Source organism: Haliotis asinina, chromosome 6, assembly GCF_037392515.1.
Source record: "Haliotis asinina isolate JCU_RB_2024 chromosome 6, JCU_Hal_asi_v2, whole genome shotgun sequence".
NCBI classification, from domain to species: Eukaryota; Metazoa; Mollusca; class Gastropoda; order Lepetellida; family Haliotidae; genus Haliotis; species Haliotis asinina.
The window spans coordinates 23,663,855-23,683,125 of NC_090285.1; the positions used below are offsets into that span (position 1 = coordinate 23,663,855).

The following is a 19,271-nucleotide window of genomic DNA, read 5'->3' on the forward strand; positions in this document are numbered from 1 at the left end:
ATCCCTCCAAAATGTAAACCACCAGATCAGTAGTACCTCATCAGCAATCCTCTGCGTTCCCACTGCAGTGGTCATCAGTGTTCTAAGACTATTCGTGTCCGAGTCGCTTGGTGGACAATCGTCTGTGGTCAGTCTGTATATTCTGGCCAGGTCAAAAGTGCATCCCCCATCAGAGTGTTTGTCTCATGGCGGAGGGAGTGGGAACTGCTACTGATTAGTGTTTCTCATATGGGTTGGACCTGTAATCTTGACTGTGATATAAGTTCTGCTGAAGCCAGAAAATGTTTTCTCTGCTGTCATATGCATGAATATGTACATAGCAAATAGAATAGAAATATCTTTTGGACCAGTAAGAAGCCAAATGCACGCAACAGTTTTGTTGAGTGACTTCACAACTCGCAAAGTAAAACCCGCTGACGTTTGTTGTACTGTTTACAAAGGCCACTGGACACTAAACGCGCTTGTCCTTTGAGTGAGTGCGTGAGTGTAGTTTTACGTCGCACTCAGCTATATACCAGCTATCTGGCGGCGGTCTGTAAATAATCGAGTCTGGACCAGACAATCCAGTGATCAACAGCACGAGCATCGATCTGCGCAATTTGGAACCGATGACATGTGTCAACCAAGTCAGCGAGCCTGACCACCCGATCCCCTTAGTCTCCTCTTCCGACAAACAGAGTCGCCTTTCATGGTAAGCAAGGTTTCTTGAAGGCCTATTCTACCCCGGGACCTTCACGGGTCGCTGGTCCTTACGAATAAGATGGAGTGAGTGAGTGAGTGTCCGAGTAAGAAAGTGAGTGAGTGAGGTTCTATTTACCCTTTATGTAAGTGAGTAAATAAGCATAATTTCTGTAGCTGCCGAGTAAGCGAGTAAGTGACTGCGACACGCCTATATGACACTGATATTGATGAAGAGCTCAACCCTGTATGGACTGGACACGTCACCAGCAGCCCGTAGTAACAAGGTATTGCCTTTTACAATAATTCGTCAACAATAATTTGAGAAAATGAACGTAAAACGCTGTATGTTATTAATAGTGAAGCTTTTGGGTCAGAATTCTTGCATTCCTTTTACATTTCGTAAACATGTACACATTTCATGATTTTAGTTAAGAGATACTGTTAGAATTATCAGTTTTAAAGTAAGACACTACAAATTGCCACTTTCTTGTGACTCAGTTAGTTAGAAACCTTAATACTAAAACCATAATTTACTCTTAAAGTAAATAATAATTCCATCATCGTTTAATGACAGATTTTGAAGCTAACATGTAATGCATGTTCCTGATGAAAAGACATAAATGATATGATATCACTGCACACAATTAAAATTTCAGAGAAAGTCAATAGAAATGGCCAGAGCACTGGATGACATCTAGAAACAAAGAAAGAAAGGCACCGAGACAAAGAGCTAGGCACATCTCTCCGGAGATGAGAGTGAGTGGGTTTAGTTTTACGCCGCTTTTAACAATATTCCAGCAGTATGACAGTGTGGGACAACAGAAATGGGCTTCACACCTTGCACACATGTGGAGAATCGAACCGGGTTTTCGGGGTGACGAGCGAACGCTTTAACCACTAGGCTACCCTACCGCCCCTTGAACTGGTCGAATAACAAACATAATAGTCTGTCATACAGACCCTGAAAAAGTACAACCAAGAAAGCACATGGAACTCTAGTTTATGTGGCAAGTCCAGATTATGTGGCAAGTCTAGATTTCAGTTTCAGGTGATGAAAATGAAGAAGTGTTGTTTGTTTGTTTGTTTTATTCAGCATTGAAAGGGATTGGGCACATATTATTCAACTTATTAAAGCCCTCTCCCGACAGATACATGGAAAAATACATGTAATGGACAATGGAACATGGCAAGATACATTACACATTAATTGAAACGCTTATAACAAGTACAATGAATTTATGGACGAGGCTTAAAATATTTTCTTTTATATTTTTTTGTCAGACTAAGACTGCCGTACAGCATGGGTTTACTATCTAAACTTACTTTTAGGATTTCAAAGCCTTGTGTCAAATCAAACCGACAGCTGATATACTATGGACATTTTAGAAAGAATGGATTGGCTTCTTCCACAAGAGCACCACAAAGGCAAGCCTTACTTTCAGAAAATTGACACGGAAAAGATCAGCATCTAAACAACTACATGAATGTCATAACTTAGTGTGTAGAATAATTATCTTCCTTTCACCAACTAGGAAATATTGAGGAATTTTATCATTTTTTCTGATAACTTAAATTTATACCATTCTAATGAATTGGTGCATTTTATTGTGGGTGAGAGATTACTCCATACATAAGTACAGTCATAGATAAGTGAAAATTAGGGAAATGTGGTTCGATATTTCGAGGTAGCCAAATATAACTTGTTACTTGTTAAGACCTGAAACTCTCGGGGCTATATTGATAGATAGATTATGAACTGTTATATCTGTAAAATATGTTCATTTCAGAGGCTCGTTGTTAGTCTACAAATATGATATCATATCAAGGTAGACATATGTAGAGTTGTTCTTAACATACAGGAAGTGTAAGCATATACGAATGATTGACAAAGAAACAACATGACAACCTCATCTGCTTCATTTTGACACACAGTGCCAAACCGTGTGAAGCAATGCTTGTTCAAGTCAACTTGAAGTTACCTTCAGGGAAATAGCCTTTCAAACTGATATAGAGTTCTTGTTAGATGATATATCTGCATTCTGGGTAGGTCATGTTATCAAATTTATCCAAATGGTTTATCTAGTACAACTACTACTGAAGACAAACATGAACGTTACCAGAACGAGGTGGCGATGGCTACACTGAAATGAATATGCACCCGTGGTAGGAGGTGTAGCAGCAGGTGTAGTTGCCGGGGTAGGTGTAGCAGATATTTCGCAGTTACAGGATTCAAAGCCCAAGAGAAACTTTGCTAAACTAGTGACGTTGGACCTTTCATAGAGATAGCGCCGTCCATATTCCCACTCCGTGCCCTGGAAACACTTGTGCTCCCTCGCAGCCATGACAGGCTGCACGCACTCCTTGAGACAGATGCCTGTAGTAAAACAGTTGCTAGTGATGTTGAGGATTAGGGCGCCGAGTGGATTATCTACAGATACGGGATCTAAGCCGGCCCAGTCACAGGTGCTGTTGTTCGGCTTGGCGACCGTGTCGGGGGCTGTTGGGGGTGCCGAGGGGGGTTCAGCGTCTTCACACTGACACGAGCGCCACTTCATCAGAAACGTGACAGTCCTCTTATCCATGGGAGGAGATCTCATCAGAAACCTCCACATGTCACCTTGCAAACACTTGTGCTGCTTTGCCGTCTGAATGGCGTTGTAACATGAGGGCGAACACTTCTCGAACAGGTTACAGTTTTGGTCGATGAGGAAATACAGGCTCAGAAGTTTGGGATCAGTTAACGACAATGCTGCCTTCCAAGGACAACCTTCATATGTGTCCTGCATGTCAAGCATACAGTAATGAATACTCAGGAAACTGTTGAAGAATAATCTCTTGGCGTGTTGTCGAGGGTAGTAGGTGATGAAGCTGTAGCACATCTCGTTGGACGTCGCGTCGCCATGTATTGTTGTCGTTAACTTCTTGGAAGACTCGAACTCACACCGTGTCTGCAGTTCGTCCCCAGGTTGGATCTCAATGGGATCTTTGAATCTGCAGATATACATTACACATGAACAATTCAAAGTTTCATTTACTCTGTTTTACTTCCGACCGAACTTTAGTGAGTTAGTTAATATTTATCGTCACATCGGCAATATTTCAGCCATATCGTGACGTGAATCATTAATGATATTTATGATTATTACGGTTGATATTTGTAAACCGACGTCAGTGAGAGTTCTTCTTCTATGGCCACGTCAGAGTAAGCCACGCTGATGCGGAGGTGCAGGCCTACTGTAGTTGTAGCTGTAGTGCAGTGCAGTGCAGTGCAGTGCAGTGGAGTGTAGTGTAGTGTAGTGTAGTGTAGTGTAGTGTAGTGTAGTGTAGTGTAGTGTAGTGTAGTGTAGTGTAGTGTAGTGTAGTGTAGTGTAGTGTAGTGTAGTGTAGTTGTATGTGTATGTGAAGGTGAAGTTATATTTTTAGGTGAAGGTGAAGGTGAAGGTGTAGTTGTAGTTGTAGTTGTAGTTGTAGTTGTAGTTGTAGGTGTAGGTGTAGGTGTAGGTATGGTTTGGTTTGGTTGTGGTTGTATTTGTAGGTGAAGGTATGCGTATAGGTGTCGTTGTAGTTATAGGTGTAGGTGAATTTTTAGGTGTAGGTGTGGTTGTAGTTGTGGTTGTGGTTGTAGGTGTGGGTGAAGGTTGAGGGTGAAGATGAAGGTGTAGGTGTAGTCATAGGTGGATTTGTAGTTGCAGTTGCAGATGTAGTTGTAGTTTTAGTTGTAGTTGTAGGTGTAGGTTCAGGGTGAAAATGAAGGTATAGGTGTAGGTGTAGGTGTAGTTGTAGTTGTAGTTGTAGTTGTAGTTGTAGTTGTAGTTGTAGTTGTAGTTGTAGGTTTAGGTGAAGGTTGAGGGTGAAGATGAAGGTGTACGTATAGGTGAAGGTGTAGGTGAAGGTGTAGTTGTAGATGTAGTTGTAGATGTAGTTGAAGGTGTAGTTCAAGTTGTGGGTGTAGGTGTAGTTGTAGGGGTAGGTGAAGGTGTAGGGGTTTTTTTCAGAGCAAGCACCACCATATTGGCCTAACTGGTACTAGCAAGCGTGACACTGAGAAGTATGAACATAGGTATGAAGCTTCCTACAATAGGCCGTTCTAGGGCTCCCTTGTAGCCGATAAGTTAGTTTTGTTTCCATTTCAATCGATCAGATCTCCATTACAGGGTCTTTTTTTTAAAACTTTAAAATTTTTGTTCTGTTTTGGTGTCTATGAGTTCAGTTTTGAGGATTTGTTGACCGTTTGTATGGTAGGCCTGACTAGGAGACAGTTGGACCCCAACTCGCCACTAGTAGCATGGAGCATGGAATTGCTTCAAAATAGATAGATAGATAGATAGATGGATGGATGGATGGATGGGTGGATGGATGGATGGATGGATGGATAGATAGATAGATAGATAGATAGATAGATAGATAGATAGATAGATAGATAGATAGATAGATAGATAGATAGATAGATAGATCGTTACGCCTAAGACCCAGGTTTGATTTCCCACATGAGCACAATGTGTGAAGCGCATTTCTGGTGTTCTCCGCAGTAATGTTGCTGGAATATTGCTGACAAGCGGCGTAAAACCACACTTATTCATGGCTGAATGAAGTGACTTTTAACTCTCTGTTGAATTCACAATTGTGTGCACTCTCTTCACCAACATTAGTGGAAAGGAAGTGGGTGCGAGAACATTTTCTACAGATGCAGAACAAAGAGCCTTCTTCTCTCGTGGATATATCCGTGGTTAGTGAGTGAGAAGGGTTTTAAGCCACCTTTAGCAATGTTTCTACAATAGCAAATCGTTGAACACTAGAAATGGTTTTTACAAGTTATGCACGTGTAGAGAATCGAACCCGGGTCTTCGGCGTGACGAGCGAAAGCTTTAACCACTAGACTACTCCACCGTCCCTCGCGAGCGCCCTTGAGACAGAGGGCTTGCGAGTAGGCACATTTTATACACTGATTTGAATATATCTAGGAGAATAAATATTATAATATTAGATGAGATAAATTGCCTTGATGTGATGACTCACCTGTGGATTATAGGGTTGTCATAGTTATATTTGGGATCAGCTGAAAGATCTCTGACTTTCACACCATTCCTGTACAGCTCAAGAGTTTGGGAAACACCTTCATAAAGTAACAAATATTGCAGTTATCTTAACCAACTCTCAACCGTTAGTGGGATATATGTGTAGGAGAAAACAAGGTGGAGAGTTTACTGACACCGATGGTTTCACATTGTCTACCAAAACCGAGAAGTCTTTTCTCTAACACATACACTGTCAGTGATGGATAATTACAATTAATGTACAGTTAATGAACCTACACAATAAAAACTAAAGCGCACTCGAGGTTTACAATGGCTTTCCTGAATCTTGTCAGTCACATTTTTGTCAAATGCACATAATTTTACTATAAATTTTTAATTTAAATAATTAACTAATTAGTTACATAAGCGACTACAAAGTACACTACCAAATACGTAGATGTCCTATTTAGTGTATTTTACAATAACTGTACAGTTTCATAATAAACAATTGTTTTAAGGAAGTGATCCATATGAATATGTGTCCTACAACATACAATACAATACTCGAAGCTCCGACATCCGCCACCCTCACAATATCATAGGCAATTCCAAACTAGAATCAGGGTTATAATGTTACTTCTTAGAAATTGCATCTCAGCAGGTGCTCAGGCTACCTTTACTTTGACGATTGTTTTCTCTTGTTTTAGAAGTGTTTGAAGAAATATTCACCAGAACTAGGTCAGAAATATTTTGACAAGCTGGACTCTGTTGGTAAATCTTTGAAAAGCTGCGGCCGCATGACATAAACATTTCTGGTCCCGACAACGGTAACATCATCAACGTTTCTAATGCATTTCCCAAACAGGTAGACTGGAAATGCCAGCGGTATCGATCACTATGAAAGGCAAACGTTGTGTTTAATTCTGTTTTGCCTGGGAAAGTTGAAATCATCATGCTTGGACTGAGTGCCGCCAATCAAAACATCGCCCTAGGCTGCCTCGAAGCCTTGGAGTCGCCGTCTACTACAACTGGGGTCTGTTGGACCACAGGCAAACTGTTGCGCAAATGGGGTTGTGCAGCATAGAGAATATGATCAGTGTTCTTATATGGGAGCGAAGCGAGCAAAGGTTACCAACGCACTTCCCTCACTTCTTTTCGAAAAATATTTTTCATGTCAAAATATAATATCTCCACCATCAAAGGAAAACACCCATTTCTTCACTGCGTTGTGCTCTCAGATTTCTGACCATTGTGATTAATTACTCACGTCAAATACATTTTTATTCAACATTTTAAGGGCAACACGTGGTATGTCAGATCGTTCTTCGCCCCCATTTCCACTGCCAGCTTCCGGTTCAACATAGTGAAGGAACATCGGTTATTATTCCATATGGAGTACTTATAGAGTTACCTCCCCTGCTTCATTCGCCCACTACGCTCAAAATATGTTTATGTAGAATATACTGTAACGGAACGGCCAAGGACTAGTCGGAAAATACTAGTAGACGAACTACAAAAATAAAAATGGATGCGGCCACCTGTCACAAAATGTGACAAAATAAATACCAGAGATCGGAGACGAAGTTCAGTGAAAATATATCACAAGGACCTAACAGATGGTGAGTGTCGAAAGTGGCGAAATGCAGAAGTATCACACAATATGTGATTAAATGCAGCATATCACTGGTATCTTGGCTCACAGGCAAACTGTAGCGCAAATGGGGTTGCGCAGCATAGAGAATATGACAAGTCTACTTATATGCGAGCGAAGCGAGCAAAGGTTAACGTACTTTCCTCGCTTCGGATCGAAAAATATTTTTCATGCCAAAATGAAATATCGCCACCATCAAAGGTACACTGCCATTTCCTCACTTGACTGTGCTCTCACATTTTCTACCCCATGTTTAGTAATTACTCACGTGAAATATGTTTTATTCAATATTTTTAACGCCACTTGTGGTATTCAGATCGTTCTTCGCCTCCATTATCCCTGCCAGCTTCCGGTTGAACGGAGTGATGGAACAAGAGTTAAGTCGAAATTGAAAAGAAATTCCACATTGCCTACTTTCATCATGAACCTGTTGGTGTTTATTTGTCTTATCTGTCGTCGCTATTGTTAGAATTTTCGTAAAATGTATTCTACATAAAACACTTCTGACGTAATGGGTGGATGAAGCAAGGGAGGTAACTGTACGTATTCCATATGGAATAATTGACATGGAAAATAATTTTTGAATCGAAGCAAGGAAATTACGTTGCCAAACTTTGCTCGCTTCGCTCGCATGTAAGAAGACACGTCAATTTCTGTATGCTGCGCAACCCATTTGCGCCACAGTTGGACGGTGGTTGTATTTAGTATAGCAGTGTAATAAATAATACTGAGCCTGCGTTTACTTAGACTGCTTGGTTGGAATCACTGTGTTGGCTGAGAGCTTGATTGATGAAGCCAAGAAGTAGACATGAAGTTTTGTTACAATGTGTTACGAAACAAAAACGACGATAGAAAAGACAAATAAACCCCAACAGGTTCGTGAAAAATTAGGCAATAAGGTATTTCTTTTTTTAATTTTGCTTATTCTTGTACCGTCAGTCCGTTCAACCGGAAGGTGGCGGGGCTAATGGCGGCGAAGAACGATTTGAATACCAAGTTGGGCTTAAAATGTTGAATAAAATATATTTTACGTGAGTAATTATCAAATATGAGGTTGGAAATATGTGAGCACAACCAAGTGAGTAAATGAGAGCGTACCTTCGATGGGGGCGATATGTTATTTCGACATGTAAAATATTTTGCGAACTGAAGCTTCGCTCGCAAACAAGTATAAGAAGACTGGTCATATTCTCTATGCTGCGCAACCCCATTTGCGCAACAGTTTGCCGGTGGTTGTACTCAGTATAGCAGTGTAATATATAATACTGAGCCTACGTATACTTAGACTGAAAGTACATACCTAGGTAATGCATATGGTTCAGTACAGCTGTCACATATATTGTCCCTGTAAAGAAGCGGCTAGTACAGGCACTCGGAACGGTAGAATGAGCCTTCACACTTATTTCTCCAGGTGGGATCAGCAGTGCGTCTTGACCAGTGGTCAGGATACCTGCATCGTAAGGTCGCAGGTTCGGGGTGTAGTAGATCCTCATTCCTGATTGGTCGAAATAGTCACTTCTCTTCTCTGGATTGTTCCAGTGCACCTTTGAGAAGAGCGAATGAGTCAGAAATATTTTGACAAGATGTTGACATATGTTGGTATACCTTTGAAAAGCTGGGGCCGCATGACACAAACATTTCTGGTCGCGACAACAGTAACATCATCAAAGTTTAATTCATGCTGCACTCGCTTATCGTTATTTTTTAGAGAGGTATAGACAGCTTGGGTGAAAATATAAATGTTATTGACTCACGCATGAGTGTCTTTCCCGAACTCTCTCTGTCTATCTCAAGTGTGCAACTTACCTGAAGAGCTAACTTCTTAAAGCCGTTCATCCCAAACCTGATTCCCACATTCTCGTGTTTACAATCACCATTGTTTCCCAGTGACCAGAGGCTAACGATGGCATTACAACTCAAACCCGGCAGCATACCACACGGATAAGGGTGGGAGGTTGCAGCTTCATCTGAAAGATCCCACAGCGTCCGGTGGTTTCATCATACCCAACATGTTACAATCTGTACATCTTACATTATACTTCTTGCAACCCATGGAGGTCCGGGTTAGAATTTTGGGACTTCAGTCATCCTCGTGAGAGGCGACTAACGGGATATTGTGGACAGGCTCGCTGACTTGGTTGGCACATGTCATCGGAGCCCACTTGCGCTGGTCGATACCGTTGATGACTGGATTGTTTACAGATCGCTGCCATATAACTGGAATATTACTGAGTGCTGCGTAAAGCTAAACACACTCACTCACCCTTGGACAAAGTGAATCACATGATTCTAATAGCAAGTCTTCATTGGATCTGTTTGCAACCAGAATGTCTACAGATGGGAGTACAATGGGTATACAATTGTGGCGGGCGTCAAGGGTTGGGGTGGATGTCCACAGACAGGACGGATGTCCACAGTCGGGATGGGTGTCTAATGTTAGAGCGGATGTCTACAGTCAGGACGCTTGTCTAATGTGAGTGTGGATGTCCACAGTCGGGATTGGTGTCTCATGTGAGAGTTGATGTCCACAGTCGGGATGGGTGTCTAATGTTAGAGTGGATGTCCATAGTCGGGGTTGGTGTCTAATGTTAGAGCGGATGTGCACAGTAGGGATGGGTGGCTAATGTTCAGGCGGATGTGTACAGATTTAAACAGACGGATTACCATTGTAGACTTTACGGTTACCTTTAGTGCAGCCGAAGACGATGGCGTGGTGCATGATGTTGACGTTGTCGATGAGGGGCTGGGTGGCAATGATGTGGTAGTCTGTGTCGTTGGGAATGGAGAAGATCTGACACATATAGGTAGTTTCTGCTGCAGGCACAACAGTCCTGGGTAACTTCAGATCCATTTTTTTCACGTCTAGTCAGGAAAGAACAGATAAAGTTAAACAGCGTGTACTGAAGCAACGTAATTCCGGAATCATTTACCGGATGCACGGCGAGGGTATGTGAGCATGTTAATGCGGCTTTCGAATACCAATATCGTTTGTTTGAGTAAAATACCGCTATATTCCAGCTTTATGATACCGCTCTGTGATGCGTGAGTGAATTAATGAGTGTGGTCTTACGTCGCCTTGAACAATAGTCCATACAGATCACGCCTGGGGACACCGGAAATGTGCTTCATTCTCTGTGATAAGAAAATCCTAGACCAGACAATCTGGTGAATGACATTATCACGAACTGCACTCTACCAAGGGTGAGTCTGACCACGTGTCATATCTAGTCTCTTGCGGCAAGCATTGGTGGCTGACGACAATTATTCCTACACGGAATACTCACGGGGTGCGTGGATACAAAGGAAACAGCTCCTTTTCAGAGAACGTATGTATGTGTGTGTGACAGAGGGATGTTCCTAAAAAGGACATGTTGCTCAACTTTTCATTTGACCTTCTGTCCTTTGACAATCGTCGACGTAAAGCATATCAGCGATTGGATTGTTAGTGAACAATATAAGACAATAATTTACCCCTATCATATCGGCAAGTCACGTTCCCGGGAGTGTTGTGTGCCGATTACCACACATGTCACTTGCATTGGCGGAGAGTTCACGCAAACTCACGGAACTTATGAACATCCCAAATGAAGTCATGGGTGGTATGGTAGCCAAGTGATTAAAGCTTTCGCTCGTCACGAAAAAAAGAACCCAGGCTCGATTCGCCACATTGGTACAATGAATGAAGTCCATTTCTGATGTTCACCTCCGTGATATTGCCGAAATACTGGTAAAAGCGGCGTAAAACTAAACGTATTCCCTGGATGAAATAGCAGGGGACGTGTGTCATATCCACTCTTATGAGTACGTTTCTCATCCATTTCTACCAGTTGGAAGATCACTATGACAGGCGACTATATGTGTGAGGGAGTTCAGTTTTATCCCGCACTCAGCAATATTCCTGCGATTTGTAAATAATCGAGTCGGGTCTAGACAATCCAGTGATCAACAGCATGATGATCGATCTGCGCAACTGGGAACCGATGACGTGTCAACCAAGTCGGATAGTCTGACCACCTGATCCTATTAGTCGCGACAAACATGCGTTACTGAAGGCCAATATTCTAAACCCGACCTTCACGGGTGCGAATTTATAAAATAAACCCATGCTTATCGTAAAGCGGTTGGTGACACTTGCTGACTTAGTTGATACATGTCATCATATCAGGAGATCAGTACTCCTGCTATTGACCACTGGATTGTTTGGTCCAGACTCGAATGTTGCTGAGTGCGGCGTAAAACCACTCTCCCATGCAATGTGATGGATACGTACTGACGTCATTGATGCCGTTACAAGTGAATTCCGAATTCTGACAGGCTGGCAGTACCCAGCTCTCGTCTCTGGCCAGACACCTAGGGTCGGTCCAGGGGTCACAAACACCTAGGAACAGTGGAAGGAATGCGGTAATGAGAATAAGGATAGTGGTGAGAGAGAGAGAGAGAGAGAGAGAGAGAGAGAGAGAGAGAGAGAGAGAGAGAGAGAGAGAGAGAGAGAGAGAGAGAGAGAGAGAGAGAGAGAGAGAGAGAGAGAGAGAGAGAGAGAGAGAGAGAGAGCCTCATACGTGATTGAAACTGATGCAAGAGCAGTACGCTGCCGCTGTTACAGGTCATTGGCTCCCTCCCTCTGCAGGCAGTCTGCGCTCTGCTGATTATTTTGTTGACACTTACATGTCTGACAAAACATCCACTCACAAAGTTTGAGATCGATACGATCATTGGATGAAGAGATATTTACCAAAAACCGCCCACATGCATTTCATGCCAAACTATAGTATTTGTATGACGCAACAATTCTCAAGCCACTGTCCATTCAAGAGGAATTAATGTCTCAGCCGACCAGCCTTGTTGAATACAATAAATTTGCTTTTATCATTATCAATTTTCAATTTCTACTTGTTACAATACGAAACTAGCTTATCTAGCCTCTTTTGCAAACCTTTAATTGTAAAATCGAAAAGCGCAATATCATCACCAAACAATTGGATGGACAACTCAACTAGGTATATTGATACCCCTCTGCCCATCAACGGATAGAGAATCAACAATGTCGTTGATAAAGAAGGCAAATAGAAAGGAAGAAAACTGCCATTCCTGACGAATTCCTGATAAACAGTCCAAGATCGGTGAGTAACCTACACACAAGCTTTAACATTTTGGTATGTGTGTTTTTAACTATAACGACAGGCGAATGAAGGCGGGCCATGCATGGGGTTTTGTATTGTCTGTTTGATTAAATCCCAGCTATCATATATCTGGCAATGATAGGCCATGTCGCGCGGAACATGTCTATTAACTATTTAAGTTGTTGGACTGTTTATTTTGTATCTGAGCTTAATGCCTTCTTTAGCTTTCTGACACTCACCTGGATGGGATAGCGGTGAACCCGTGGAGTTAGTCGTCCCCTGGGACCAGGTACAGTTGGGGTCACCCAGCTCTTGGCCATTTGTCCATCCGTCACCATCGGAATCCTTTTCGCACAACGCTCTGGTCCATTCCTGAGTGAAAAAGAACCCATTTCCAACTTGTTTATAATTGTTTGTTTATAGGAGTCGTGCAATCACCCATTTTACAAGTGTGTCATAAATTCTTGGAAACAATCAGACAACATATTGTTGAATCTGGTTTGTATATGGTTATACTATTTTGTATTTTCAATCTGTGCATTGGGTACCATATGTAATAGTACTTTGTATGTTTAATCAGCGTTTTGTGCTGTGGACTATACCAGTTGTAGTAAAAGATATTTAACATTAGATAACTCTGGATGGGTTCAGGCATGGAGAGTTGAAACTTCCAGATAAAATGTTGACGGTGGGGAGATGAACTGACTATACCTGATTCACTGTCGACACACCAAACATATTATTAGCCTACAACATTTTCATAACAAATGCCTGTTGTTGCACGAAGATCTCACCCTGCCGCTGTCTGCAAAGTCCTGTCCGAAAGCGTTCCTGGCACCGCCCCCGGACATCAGTTTGTGCCCCACGCCTGGCCACGTCTCCCCAGCTTTGCAAGGACTGGGGACATTGTTACCGTTGGGTATTTTAGGCTGGTAGTCAAAGTACCCAGAGGCCGTGTGCAGCAGTGTCACGAGAAATAAAGTCCATCTGAAACAGGTCGCATGATATAATGTACATAACAGTGAGTGAGTGAGTGAGTTTACGTTTATGTCGCGTTTAGCAATATTCCAGTGATATCACGGCGGGGAACTCCAGAAATGGACTTGACACATTGTACCCATATCGGGAATCGAACACGGGTCTTAGACGTGACGAGCGTACGCTTCGACCACTGGACTAGATCGAAGATCTTCTTCCATGAAGGGTTCACCTGTAATGATCTAACAGAACATGTGGATCGAGAGTCAAAGATTCATGACAGATAAATTTAATGTCTATGACAAGAGATCTGTGGTGCAGAGGAGTTGAAGAATACATTGTAGAGAGGAGTCCTCGGTAGAGAGAGATACTGGTGGATAGATCTGTGCTCATGGTAGAGAGAGATCCGTGATATTGGTGGACACAGGGGTTAGATCCATTGTAAAGGGAGGTATTCGATACAGAGAGATGTGAGATACGGGTGGATAGATCCATGGTAGAGAGTGCTTCCCGATAGAGAGAGATCTGTGATATTGGTGGATACATCCGTGGTGAAGAAAGCTCCTTGCTTGAGAGAGACCTGTGACAAAGGAGGTAGATCCATGGTAAAGTGAGTTCCTTAATAGAGAGATCAACTTCATAAGCAGAGATCCTTCACACGTAGTCATTACTGCAACATGTGCTTTAGTTCCTGTGATGAACCATCAACGTTATGAAGAGAGATCCTTGATGTAGAGATCACCTTCATCAAGAGAAATCCGTGATAAGGAACGCTCCTCTTAAGGAGACAGAAGTCAGCCGTATGAGACAGAAATCAATGAATATACAGATGTACAAATCGCCGTAATGTCCTTGGAAGTGTGCTGGAGTGAAGCGCCAAGCAACATGTAAACAAACAACAACACTGAGTTAAATGTGTTTCACTGTTTCAGTAATACTGTTTTTAGAAATGTACCCATATCCCGCCACAGCTGAATGCATATAGGTCAGGCAGCTGGGGTTTGCTGAATCACTCAGTGATAGTGTTAAGCCACCCTGACACTCGCACGAATTTTGTACCCGCAGTGGCAGACAATCTTGCGTCCGGCACTTGTATGGTCCCGGCTTGTTCTCAGCTTCTGAGTGGTTCTTTAGTGAATGTGGTCTTTTCTCAAGTTGAGGGGTTAAATTCTTCACCATGTATTGGAACAAGTCGGTCGAAATTCTCGGATCTTCCTTGTGGAGGCCTGTCAATAACTGAGTCCGAGGTCATGTTTTCTCGTCAAGCATTCCTCCCTCACACTTGCCTTGATTTCCGCCTTCTAGTTGTGGTTACGCTTTCTTCCATGTCCTGATCTTGCTGTATTTGCTGGTCTTCAAGATGTATTATTCAAAAAGGAACACTCTATTCCGTATCCGTTCTTCGATTCCGCAGTTTAAGAAAGAAGTAAAACTGCTCGCCATGTGCTTAATGGCCCGATCACAAGTGTGTCTTGCTTTTTATAGAATGTGAACATAAACCATCAGGTTCACATAACTTGCACAGACGTGTGTTCTCTACCGTGAAGATACACCATCACAGCGGGGACAGATCCATATCACTCTCTTAGGTATTCAACGAATGTCGTTTTTATACAATAGCTGCCGTTGGTGTGTCTTGTTACAGAAGACTGTCTCTATACATGTCCGCCAGGACGAACCAGTAAAGCCACTCTGACACTTGCACGAATTTTGTACCTTCCCTGGTATGCAATTTTCAGAACCTTTAGAAACCTCCTTCCGCTCCTTGTCAGTTTGGGTGCACTTGAGTACTTTGTGGACCTAAATGATGGCTTTGAAGACCTCTAGTATGACCATTTTAGATTTACTAACTTTAACTCTGAAGATGTACTGTAGACAAAGAAGTGCGATTAAACAGGATATTGTGGACCCCTTGCCCTTGTTTGGTCACATCTCCTATATACTACAATGAAAATTGTGATAAGATAGTGTGACACGGCTTGTGGCTGGATCGCAATGTATTTCGTCTGGCAGGGTGGCACAATTTATGAGTAAACACACAAAGCGCACTAGAACATGTCTCAGCACCAGGGAGCGTAACAGATCCTAAGAGATCATGATAGATTATGGAAGGTTATTGTAATAGGCGTGTTAAAACGCTCATAGAAATGCGTTGAGTATTATATCGAGATAGATTATGTACAGCGATCTTTATAGATCGTAGTACATCTTGGCAAAATCGTGGTACAATAGAAATAAACATTTGATTATTGTTATTACGATATATACTCTTCCAAAAAAGAAAGGATGCATGCTAAAAAATAACACTTAAAAATAATGTATCATTTTTTTTCATGGAAATTTCATTAAATCACAGATCAATCAATTTGTGATCAACTCAAATGTCATTACGCCAAGAGGAATATTCTTGGTGCCATGGAGAGTCAAACACACTAGGGGTCAAACACAAAAATCACACTCAATATCTGGTATGACCTCCATCTGCATCGACTGCTTCTGTGCATCTACGCCTCATGAAAGCGAACAGGTTAGCATGGTAGTGTTGTGGGATGTTGTTCCATATTCTGATAAGCTGTCTTTGGAGTTCCATAAGCGCTGACGGTGCACGGGGAAGCCGGAGTAGCTGACGTTTCATTTCGTCCCATACGTGCTCAATGGGTGAGATATCGGGCGAATTTGCGAGCCAGGGAAGAACAACCACTTGTTGTTGCTGCAGATACTGTTGAACAACACGAGCTGCGTGGGGTCAAAGTCAAAGTCAAAAGATTTATTGTTCAAAAGGCCTCCGGCCCATATACAAGAGAGTATGAATATAACAAAAAGTTACGCACAGGGAGTAACACGTTCTTTAAGCAATTCTTTTCTTTTAACTAATGCACGTTTAATGTATAGTGAAAGGTTTAATATTTGAGATTCGTTCTTAGCAGTTAAAACATATGCGAAAGCTTGCGATGGTGGCATCTTTATCAAATGATCTTTAATATATTTCTTTCGAAGGTCACTATAAAATGGACAGACGAACACAAAGTGAATTTCATTCTCTGTTTCTATATTGCATAACTGACAAATTCGTTGCGATTTTGCAATGGTCACCTTTCTTCCCTTATTTTCGACAAGGTCTAATAAACCTAGTCGATATTTAATGAAATGTTTCTTTAAAGTTTCCGTCGTGAGTATTGATAAATAAATTTCTGGTTGGAGTAAAGTCTTGAAAGCTCTGTAATAAGCATAATGTGAGCTATCTTCTAAAGTTGAATGAGTTGAACTGCGTGGGGTCGGGCGCTGTCCTGCTGTAGAATGACGCCGGGGCCGTGACGTTGCAGAAACGGGGGAACAACAGGTGCAAGCACTTCATCACGATATCTGGCTGCATTGAGGTTGCCATCAATGACCAGCTCTGTTCTGTTACGGGCAGTGATACCACCCCACACCATGAGAGATCCTCCCCCATAACGCTTTCGCTCCACGACACATGGATCTGCTTAGCGTTCGTTTCCACGTCTGTACGTCTGATGATAAAAGACATTCATCTGTGAATAAAACACGTCGCCACCAGTGTAGGGGATGCCTGGGATGTTGTCTACACCACTGCAGACGAGCACAATGATGACGTAAAGTCAAAATTGGACGTATTGCAGGTCTCCGAGGACGTAAGCCGTATTCTCTCAGCCGGTTGATTACTGTCTGAGGATGTATCCGTCTCAGGTTAGGGATGTTCCTGGTTGACGTCGTTGCCGTTTGTTGCCAGTTCCGCAGATGGGTGACACGGATATACCGGTCTTGTGCAGGGGTGGTAACTCGGGGTCTCCCGGAGTGGGGTCGGTGTCTAACGTCAACATGTTGTGCATGTCAATGGACTTGCCTGTCTACAGTGTTACGGTGGCAGTTGAAATGCTGGGCAACCTCTCTGTGTGTTCTGCCAGCTCTAATCATACCCAGGGCAAGGAGACGTTGATTTATCAATCTTAGCATGCTAAATTGGAGTCGTTTTAACAGCAGCGCAAGTTTAAATGTGAACGATAGGAAGATCTTACTTTTGTGTTGAAATACCCAAGGTTTCACACTGCTGCATGAATTTTCACTCTCTCCACGTGCAAAACATGCCTTTTTGCAAACGGGCAGTATGTCATTTAACGTTACCGCAATTTTAACGGAGAAAAACGTTTTTGTCTTCAACATAACTTATCCATGAACAGGTCAACATTTTTTACACATACGAATTTTTTGGGGGGAGGGGGAGTTTGATCAATTTCTTCAATGCACACTTTCTTTTTTGGGCGAGTATATTACGATCATCCCGTTACGCTCCAGTGCGCCTTTTCACGCTTTTCCACGCTCTTATACGATTTGTTCTGATGCTCATAGTCTACTACGTTATCGAACGATGGCTAAAACATCGGCACGATCGTGGCGAATTATTAAACATGTTTATAATATCTTGAAACGATTATCAATATGCCTCACGATCATGGCGATCACTTGGGATCACCACGGTTTGGATCTGTGATCTGTCACGCTTTATAGTGTGCGTGAGTTAGGTTTTACGTCGCCCTCAGCAATATTCAAGCTATATGGCGGCGGTCTGTAAATAATCGAGTCTGGCAAGCATGGGTTGCTGAAGGCCTATTCTAACCCGGGACCTTCACGTGTCGCTTTATGATATGAGTTACAATTTAAAAAAATATCCGAATCGTTCCTATCGTAGCCTAATCGTGTCTAAACGCAGCAGGTGTCTTGACTGACCATGACGAATCCATCTTCATACGGTAGTGATATTCATTATGTAAGCGCTTATCTTCAAAACAGCACAATGTCATGTCAGTGTTTCTGTGCTGTGAAAAGATTTTACTTGTTACCCTTCCTTCTTAACAGTAAAGCAGTAAAGTAAGGTAAATGGCGCCCTACCTGGACGAGAGAAGAAGTGCATCCAGCATGGTTGAAGGCACGTCGGTTTTAATGACGTGAGGCTCAGTAGCAGTAGGTAAGAACATCTCGTCAAACAGACCGTGACTTCACGTGATCTGTCTTAGTCAAAGAGATCACGACATACTTTTTGACTACAGGATACGGCTTGGTTATTGTGCAGTAGGATAACTGGATGTGTGTGTTTGTAAAGGGGCCTGCTGCAGCTAGCCTGAATCTTCATAAGACAGAGTTAAACGAATGAATGAGGTCACTGTTATGTCGCTCTCAGCAATATTCCAGCAACATCACGGTGGAGGACACCAGAAATGGACTTCAAACATTGTGTCCATGCGGTGACTCGGGTTTTCGGCTTACGAGCGAACGCTTAAACCACAGGGCTATCCCACCACCCCAGAAAAGGAGAGTCATTAATAAAACTGACTAAATTATCAAATATATTTTTTAAAAATAGTTCAAGGAAAACGAAATGTAACACTATCAGTTTTCGATATGGGGAAAAAGATATTGGCTTCACACACTGCACCCATGTGGGAGAATCGAATCTGGGTCTGGCGTGACGAGTTAACGCTTTTACTACTGGGCTACCCCGCTTCCCCAAAGAAAAGAAAAAATAAACTAATATTCAAAACTTTATATTTTCATCATCTACGTATGCGGTGTATTGTCCTTCAAATCACAGGTCCTCGTGTCTTTGCGAGGATTAAAGGTGATAAAAAATTGAGGTGACCCCCCTCCCTCCCACCACCGACTCGAAATAATCCCAAAACGTTCAAATTACCCAATTTTCACCGTTTAAAGGTTACAAAATGACAGAGCACATTCCAACTGTAATTTCCCACATCTGGAGAGGTTTCTGTGATATGTTGGCTGAAAGGTCGGTTTGACGTAACCCGTAATGGG

At 42.4% G+C, this 19,271-nt stretch overlaps 1 protein-coding gene across 1 annotated transcript; it reads right to left on the bottom strand.

Moving 5' to 3' along the window:
• Positions 1–1,749: 1,749 nt before the first annotated feature.
• On the bottom strand, positions 1,750–18,591 carry LOC137286446 (MOXD1 homolog 1-like). Its single transcript, XM_067818317.1, has 9 exons — positions 18,351–18,591; positions 13,262–13,454; positions 12,707–12,839; positions 11,618–11,725; positions 10,033–10,209; positions 9,154–9,314; positions 8,648–8,891; positions 5,698–5,794; positions 1,750–3,672 (listed from the first exon to the last, which is right to left on the bottom strand). Exons 1-9 carry the CDS (start codon positions 18,434–18,436, stop codon positions 2,757–2,759), a joined length of 2,115 nt encoding a protein of 704 aa, XP_067674418.1. The 5' UTR covers positions 18,437–18,591; the 3' UTR covers positions 1,750–2,756.
• Between the last annotated feature and the right edge of the window lie 680 nt (positions 18,592–19,271).

Coding starts and splice junctions, on each gene's coding strand:
- LOC137286446 (XM_067818317.1), bottom strand. CDS start 18,436: ATGTTCTTACCTACTGCTACTGAGCCTCACGTCATTAAAACCGACGTG. Junction 12,840..13,261: donor ACTTTGCAGACAGCGGCAGG/GTGAGATCTTCG, acceptor TTTTTCACTCAG/GAATGGACCAGAGCGTTGTG. Junction 11,726..12,706: donor TTCACCGCTATCCCATCCAG/GTGAGTGTCAGA, acceptor CACTGTTCCTAG/GTGTTTGTGACCCCTGGACC.